Source organism: Cricetulus griseus, chromosome 6, assembly GCF_003668045.3.
Source record: "Cricetulus griseus strain 17A/GY chromosome 6, alternate assembly CriGri-PICRH-1.0, whole genome shotgun sequence".
NCBI classification, from domain to species: domain Eukaryota; kingdom Metazoa; phylum Chordata; class Mammalia; order Rodentia; family Cricetidae; genus Cricetulus; species Cricetulus griseus.
The window spans coordinates 104,481,154-104,490,061 of NC_048599.1; the positions used below are offsets into that span (position 1 = coordinate 104,481,154).

Below are 8,908 nucleotides of genomic sequence, written 5' to 3' on the forward strand. Positions count from 1 at the left end.
AGTCATTCAGAATGTTACCAGTCCATAGGTGACTTAGTTATGGTTACTGTTTCTAATATAAAACACCATGACCAAAAAGCATATTGGGGAACAAAAGCTTTATTTGGTTTACACTTGCACATCTTATTCCATCATTGAAGACAGTCAGGACAGGGACTCAAACTCTGATGACTGGAGCTTGTGTCAAGTTGATATGATACTAACCAAGACACTGGGTATTTACAAAAACCCATGAATGTGAATTCTCACACTTACTACCAAGGTCACCAAAGTTAGAAAATACAGACTTACATTTTCAAAACTAACCTAATTCTCAAAATAAATGAGCTTAGCAAGAAGTTCAGGTTTATTGGGAAGAGAGCTCCATAAAACCTACACAGTGGCTGTTGTGGACCCATTGCAGCCTTCACACAGTTTGCTTGGGCCCATTCTGACCATTTCCCTGAGATGCTCAGATTCATGCTGAGTACTTTCCTGAAGAGGTATTCATCATATTTGTTGTTATATTTAAGCCACATGAAAGTTGTATCATCTGCCTGTGGCACTGCCTAAAAATGTGATAACTTAGAAAAGTCAAGTTACTCCTTTCCCATTGAAGAAGACTGTCATTCAAACTTATAATTTCCTAAAAGTCAATAGTCTTAATTAGAAGTCTTTTATCCTCTCTCTCTCTCTTTCTCTCTCTCTCTTTTTTTTTTTCAACAGAAATCCTAGAGACCTATAGTAAATAGAAAGTTTCCTTCTTTGTAGAGTACTCATTGATTTCTTAACTTCACTACTGTTGAGCAGTGGGAGGACATTGTCCTCTTACAGGTGGACCTAGTCAGGGAACCTTCTTTTAGGGGCTTGCAGGACATGATTCATGATATTCTTATGTAGAGACATAGGACTTATTTCCAGGCCTGGTGTGGTAGTATCCACTGTCAACCCCAGCACTTGGGAGGCAGAGACAGAAGGATCTCTGTGAGTTGACAACCTGCACGGTCTACAGAGTAAGGCATATGTGGACTTGGTTGGCCTTCCCCATGGTAGACCTTGCTTCAAAAACAACAAAAGGAGTATATTTCCTATAGACACAGTGGTCCAAACAAATGATTAGTTTTCAGTGTTCTGAATTATTTAGCTATGTATTTGGGGACTGGGATGACCCTTTTAAAACACGTATTTTGCTTTTATAGAACACTTCTCATTTACAAAACTTAAAATTGTTGCCAGTATCTGTAGTCAGTTTTCTTTCTTTCCCTGACTGGTGTCTAGTGCAGTGAGATTTGTTATCTACAAAATTGTTCATGCAGTCGTTCCCTTGCTTATATATCCTTTGCATGGTGAGATACCTGCATGTTCAAGAGCCATGCTCCTTTCAGCCACACATGTAGACACCTTCAGCGTAGCAAAAAAGATATTTTTAAGTGAACCATGGTTAACTGCATTACGAGTTTTTACTGTTTTTAACTTATTAAACTACTGGACGTGGGGAGGGTTGTGTAACAGCCCTTGGCTGTCCTGGAACTCACTCTGTAGATGAGACTGACCTCAAACTCACAGAGATCTACCTGCCTCTACCTCCCAAGTGCTGGAACTAAAGACTTGTGCCACCACTATCTGGTGTATTGTTTTACATATATTTTTACCTTTTATATATCATATTCATAAGTAGCAGTTTTAAATTTTAAAAGTTAGTGTTTTAGTATCTGGTATATTCACACACTGGTGATGTTTGAAACTGCATGGTAAATCAAAGCTCCTCACACAGAGAGAACTAATGCTTTTGTAGATGTACCACATCCATCTCCCCTACCATGGGGAAGGAAGCCATGTTCTGCCTGGCCCATGGAGGGCAACAGAGAAGGCTCATGTCCAGAGGTGTGTGAGTTGGCCTTGAGTAGCCAGTTGGGTGGAAGAAAGGGATAATAGTGATTGCAGGTCTTGAAATTTATATTATGCATTAGGATAGGTCTATGTTTCAATAAGACATATGAGATCCCGTCTTATTGGAATTAAGTGAAGGATTTGGGTGGCTTAAAGAAGAGAGTCTGTGGTCTGGTGTATATTTTAGGAGAACTACCTTCAGTTTAAACTGTTGGAGTAGGGTAGGGGGGTGTTGCTTCTGTTATTGGAAACTTACGCAGATTATACTGCCACAATCTATCCAATTGTCACAGTTGTACTATCACAATAATGATAATGCCTAATTTGGATTTAAATATACTTTTTTACACAGTTGTATTTTGGCTTTAGAATTAAATGAACTAAAACTTTAATAGTTTTCATTGATGAAAACTGAGGTTATGTATAAATAAAATAAGCATTGTATGATTTAGAAAGTATTAAGCTAAACATTACATCCTTTTCTTTTTTTCCTTGCCCATTACTTACAGGTATTTACCTCCTGAATGCTTTGTAGTTGGAAAAGAGCCACCAAAGATTTCCAACAAGGTTGATGTGTGGTCAGTTGGAGTCATCTTCTTTCAGTGTCTCTATGGTAGAAAAGTAAGTTGTGTCACACTAGTTCAGCTGTGTAGAAATAAGTAAGATGTTCTGTTTTGTCATTTACATGCAAATTTTCGGTAACTTGGGATCAGTTTAGAGCATCCCTAGGAAAGGCAAGCGTCTTTCTTCATTGCTTCTTTGGATCAGATATATATGTATGTATTTTATTAATTCAAGTTAGGGAACAGGCTTGTTTCACATGTAAGTACCTTCTCCCTCTCCCTCCCCTCACCCCCATCCTCCTCCCCCACCTCCAGCCTACCCCCCACCCCATCTACCCACCACTCCCCAGGCAGGGTAGGGCCCTCAACAGGGATCAGAATTATTTTAACAGTTGATTTGATTGGTTTCTCTTCCTTCTCTTTCCGTTTCCCAAACATTTTCTATTGGGAACTCTGGAGTCAAGCACTTTGCAATGTCCTTCATTGCTTACACTTTCTCTTAATTCCCTCTGTCCCCTAAAAACATTTGGCCTGGGTATCAATTCCTCCTGTAACTCAGAGAAATACCATCAAACTTAGATTTCCCCAAACCTCTGCTAATATTAAAATCAGAAATGCAAGTTGCTGTGGATAATGTCCAGTTTGCATTCTGCCCAGTCTCCATCACTATGAGAAGAGAGGTAGAAGAGCCTGTCTAGAAATGTGCAGCATATGAAGACTATTTTTGCTTGTTTTCTGTTGCTGAGACTAACATCATGACCAAAAGCTACTGGGCAGGGAAGAAATTTGCAGGTTGGCATAGGTTATAGTCCACTATGGAAGGAAGCAGAGACAGTAACTCCAGGCAGTAATGAAGCAGGACTCCACAGAGGAGCGCTTCTTACTGGCTTATTCATCCTGTTCAACTTGCTTTCTTGTTCACCCAAGGACCACCTGTCCAGTTATGACTCTCCCACACCAACCAAGCAATAAAATACCCCATAGACATGACCATGGGCCAGTTTAGTGAGACAACTCTCAGTTGAAGTTCCCTGTTAATTCTAGCTTACGTTAAATTGTTGAAATCTGTCTAACATAGAGACCAAACCCAGGTCTCCTGGTTCCAAATCTAAGTACTTGAATGACAGGCTTATTTGCTTTTCCATCACATAGGGTTTATCTGCTGAGGACTGATTGGATAGTCTTTTCCAGACTGTTCTTAGCTATAATCTTGTTTCTGTGAGACCACAACCCAACTTTCTACTAACTGAGGACAAAATGTTAAAATACAAATCATTTTTGTGGTCATTCTTTGTTTTCAGTAATTTATTTCAATGTTTTATTTATTTATTTTTTTAAGCCATTTGGTCACAATCAATCTCAACAAGATATTCTCCAGGAAAACACAATACTAAAAGCCACAGAAGTCCAGTTCCCTGTAAAACCAGTTGTAAGCAGTGAAGCCAAGGTATTAACCTCATTTACATACATATTTTGTGAAGTGTCTGAGTTGTGGTTCCTGTGTGGTCAGTGCCTCTGTAGCACAGTGGCCGAAATGGCTGCTGCAACAGGGCTTCTGACTTATTGTGGAAGCAGGGGACTGCTTTGGCTTTTGGATATGCTGTCTTCATCGTTAAGCACTAAAATAAGCTTCCTCATTCTGTGTGCACAATAACTCTCTTTTCTTTGAAAATTGGGGGAGAAACCACAACATCTGGACCCTTCATTATTTTTAGGTCTTATTCAGTCTGCCCATCCTAATGCTGAGATGTTAAAAATAAGGGGAGGGGGCTGGAGAGGTGACTCAGTGGTTAAGGGCACTGGCTGCTTATTCCAGAGAACCCAGGTTTAAAATTTCATCTAGTTGGCTGGGTGGTGGTGGTGCACATCTTTAATCACAACACTTGGGAGGCAGAGGCAGGCGAATCTCTGTGAGTTCAAGACCAGCCTGGTGGATAAGAGCTAGTTCCAGGACAGCCAGGGCTCAAAAAACAAAAACAAAAACAAACAAACAAAAAAAAAAAGAGAGAGAGATCTGTTTGTAGTCTTAGATGTGTCCACCCTTCCATAGGAGTTGATGGGTTGGTATCTAGAAGGTAGAAGGCCATTTGCATTGCCATCTTTCTTTTTGAAGGCCTTCATAAGACGCTGTTTGGCTTACCGAAAAGAAGATCGATTTGACGTGCACCAGCTGGCAAATGACCCTTACCTTCTGCCACACATGAGAAGATCCAATTCTTCAGGAAACCTACACATGTCTGGGCTGACAGCACCTCCTGCACCTCCTTCTTCAAGCGTGATCACTTACTGACCCTCCTCCAGGATTGGCATGATCCAGATGCATACTTGAATTTGAGTGCATTTGAGTGTTTTGGGTCCCCCCCACACACACACACAGGACATGGATAGGAAGTGATTATGAACTAAAGCTCTCCATGGGGTCATGTGTGAGGGTGGATCATGGACAGTTGACTCAGTGCACACTCCTCACTCTGCCCTGGAGCAGCACGGAACAGGAATACCATGTTACAACAGAAGAGGAGGGGACACTGTAAATAACGTTTATAATACCTAAATATATTTGATTGTTACCAGAGAGTTCTAATATGAAGGGTAGTTTTTCATTATTTAAGAACACATGGAAAAATTATGAGACATTGTAACACGGGAGCTACAGTGCCTGGTACAGCGTCAGCACTCGGCAGCTGATCTGCAGAAACCAAAGCAAGAACTGAATGCCAGCGGCCGTGGTGTTTTATAATAGAATGTGAGTTAGGGTCTTTGGACAGTTATAGACTTTGTTGTTTGCCTATTCTGGCTTTTACCAAGTTGTACCTCGAATCACATGTCCGTTTCCCCCACCAGTTGTGTTAAAAGGGAGCTGCCGTTTCTGGGCTCTTTACACCTTTAACACAAAGAGCTGCCTATTTCCAATCAGTTGAAGTCACTAAATTATAGTATTCCCAGGGCTTTCAGTGTTTTAGAATTAACAGGCATTTTTCTTTTGTTTCCAGGCCTTGTTCATTAAAACAGGAGACAGTGTGTAACCAAATGCAGGCCAGTTCTATGCAGGATAATGATAAATTCCCTTCTGGCTCTATTGTAAATTATTGTACAGATGTCGTATTACAATTACCGAGTTTCAGCAGCTTATTCTTGTACAAATGTTTAAAAATACGGCTTTTCTAATTGGATATTGTATTTTTTTTAAGTCTTCTCGAAGGCGCTTTAATTGCTGCTAAATGATATTGCTTTTTTGCTAAAAAAAAAATTGAATGACCTCCTTGAAGGCACAAGTTGACTGTACATCATAGAGAGATATTAAAAGCAGGCATTCATTAACAATCAAGGCATGTAAAATGATCCATGTTGGGCATATTGAGTTCTTCAAATCAGTTTTTTAGGTTCTAGGGCTGTGGAACACATAGATACTAGATTTATAAATTGTTCATGGTTATTCTACATTTCTAGAACGTTCTTTAGCATCAAGGTGGGATGATGGTCCCATAGAATGTTTCTTGTGGTTTGTACAGATTTGTTAAAATGTGAACATTTTCTAACTGCCTGTGTGGTAGAAACCAATATTTTTCCGGGATGCTGTATTTCATTCTTGTACGGATTTTTTTTTTCTTTATTGTCACAGTCATAATGCTGAGACTTACATGTAAGTTGTCCATGGTGCAGAAAACAGGCTGTCCTGACCAGACACCCCAACATGTACAGTTAAACTGTGGCTCTTACCTGATGTTGCAAGCCATTATGTTTTTTTGTTTGTGTTTTTTTTTTTCCCATTGTACATAGACACATTGTCTGTTTAAGATGCTGCTGGAATTATAGAGAATGTAGCCAAACAGTAATAAACAATGACAGTTAAAATGTAAAGACTGTGAAAATTACATTCAAAGAGAGCTTTCAAGATCTAGGGTACTAACTTAGATTCTTTACTTAAAAAGCAAATGAATAAATTCCTAAGCATACTCCAGACAGATATGAAGTATTTCAAGCTGTTGAAGTTAAACCTAATAGCTGTCATCAAGGCTAATCCTGGGAGTCCCTCTTGCCATGCCACCAGGAGCGCTGTCAGGGCAGTACCAACTCCTGTTTAGATTAGGATAGAACCCCTGACGAACACTGAGGTGGTCACCACATGCTGACAATTAGTGCTTGTTGTTGCTGCCTGTAAATTCATGATCTGAATGAAAATGGCTAGTTTTGTTGAACATTTTAGAGTGGTGAGCTTGGCTAAACTGTACATATGGGTCACTGCACCATATTTGTGAACAAATGAGAGCAACTGCAAGTGTGAAGTTCTTAGAGGATGCTGAGACTGGAAGTGTGAGTTTGAGGCTAGTCCAGGACATATCTCACAAACAGAGGCTGGAGAGAAAGGTGGGAAAGAAGCCATAAAATGAAATTGCTTCCTTGTTCAGCTGAATTGATCATTTCAGAATCAAGAGTGTGCCTGTGGAGTGAGAGGGAAGATGGATCACCAAGCCTCAAGACGAGAGAATGCACGATGGCACACCAACCACAGTGTGCATTCACACACACACACACACACACACACACACACACACACACACACACACACACAATGAATGTTTAGAAAAATTCAAATAAGATTGTATCAGAGGTGAATCAATTTACCTATGTCTTCTATACCAGTATTTGGGCTACATGAACCAGTATCAGTTTTGCAGGGAACTGGTAGCTTATTGCTTGATAATTCCCATGTTACTCTGGCAGTTTCAGCTCCTTTGTTTTGAGGCATTGGTTTTCTTGTCTTCTGGAGTCAGCATTGACTGCAGGTAAATGTGTACTTTTCACCCTTGGAAGTAGCTGTACAGGTTGGGGTAGTTCATTGGTAGAGTGCTGTGCTTAACTCATGTAGGTTCAATCCCCAGCATCCCCCCCAAAAAAAAACAAAAACAAAAACCAATAACAAATACATTGATAAATGTGTGGACGTTGAGAGGAAGTAAGTGCAGAAGCTGCCAAGCCTATGCCTAAGTTGGGGGCAGGAGATGTGTGGTTGTTTTTTTCTTATGGCTACCCCATTTTCCTACAAAAGAACTGAGTTTAATTGTGAACAAACACTTCTGCAAATACCTCATTACAGGAAACCAAAATGGTGGGATCTCAACAAAGCATCACTGTATTGTCCTGCTTTGATATTTGTCCTGACCTATTAAATACACTGTTGATTACTATTATGCTACTAGATATGCTTCCGTGGAAATGTAAATTTATGTTGATAGTTTAATGATTTAATTACATTGCCGTCAGACGTGTGTGTGCATGAATTCAATATAGCGTTATTCTAAAAAGCACAGTGTCAGGTCTTTCTCTAGTTTCACTTTAAATTTCCAAGTTATCTTATCCCCCCTACACTAAACTGTGTTCTGAATATTTAACCTAATTCCAGAACGGCTTTGGCAACTAGTTTCTAAATTGAAGTCTTGGATTTTGGTTCATTCTGTGGTGGCTTTAGACTGTGTGTAGCTTGTCCACTTGGCTTTGGAGATCCAAAACATCTCCAATTACCTTAGCTCCCCTCACTCATTTATTTACTTAGGGTCTTGTTATATAGCCCTGGTTGGCCTCAAAGTTGATGGCAGTCCTCTTCCCTCAGCCCCAAGAATGCTGGAATTACATGTATCTGCTACTTCACCCTGTAAAAAGTTTTTTTCAATAGGAAAGAATTGATTGTGTATAAGCCAAATTTAAAAATTGTTTTCATGAAACCATACCAAATATTGGTAGAAAGTTTCAAGTGAATAGCAGGGAGTGTGGCTTTCTCCTGAGCGCCCATGTCCTCCACTCTGGGGTGTGGCTACCTGCACAGGCATCACTCTTAAGGGTGGTGAAACAGAGCTAATCTGTCACAATTTGAAAGCAGGTGTTGACGGTTATCTAGGTTTTCCATCTGAAAATGAGGATCCATGTCTGGAATGGTTCTGTGTGGAATAGAGTTCACTTCACTCAGAACTATGCCCAGCACTTAGTAAATACCAGTATCAGATACTTTTTACAACTCAAAGATCATTCATTGCCTTTGCCTTTTGCATAAAAAGCAGTCCACTTTGGTTCTTGTGGTAAATTCCTTCAAGAAAAAAACAGGTTCTCAATGCTTAACTCAAGTTCCAAGGGAGAGATGATTACCAGAAAAAGGAAGGTGAACAAAATGTAGGGATTTGAAAGTGGCAGGAAAACCCAGTAATTGAACTACAGAGGGGTCATGCTTTGTCCAGTTAGCTCTTACCTCAGAAGCACTTCTGTGTATGAAGCATCTTTTGAAGTAGGGTGGTTGGGGGATCTGCTCCCCAAAAGGAAGCCCACAGGACAAAGCTGTCGGGGAGTAAACTATGCCTGCAACCTCAGTGTAGGGAGGTGTGGAGGTAGGGGTATTATGAGTTGAAGGCCAGAGCTAGCCTGGGCTAATTAAAACTTTTGGAATCCCAAGTGCTGACAGACAAATCCAGGAGCAAGTGTGATTC

General features: G+C 40.2%; 1 protein-coding gene across 6 annotated transcripts in view; it reads left to right on the forward strand.

Annotated features, from left to right (window-relative positions):
* The window catches only part of Tlk1 (tousled like kinase 1), a 128,029-nt gene extending 120,695 nt beyond the window's left edge, over nt 1-7,334 (forward strand). For 5 of the 6 annotated variants that reach the window (XM_035447164.1, XM_027420211.2, XM_027420213.2 and 2 more), the window contains 3 exons: nt 2,379-2,490; nt 3,772-3,879; nt 4,546-7,334. In XM_035447164.1, the coding sequence (XP_035303055.1) occupies nt 2,379-2,490; nt 3,772-3,879; nt 4,546-4,722 (397 nt within the window). In that variant the 3' untranslated portion in view covers nt 4,723-7,334. The remainder of the gene's footprint in view (nt 1-2,378; nt 2,491-3,771; nt 3,880-4,545) is intronic. The other variant, XM_027420212.2, reaches the window with a different exon arrangement.
* The last annotated feature ends 1,574 nt before the right edge of the window (nt 7,335-8,908 follow it).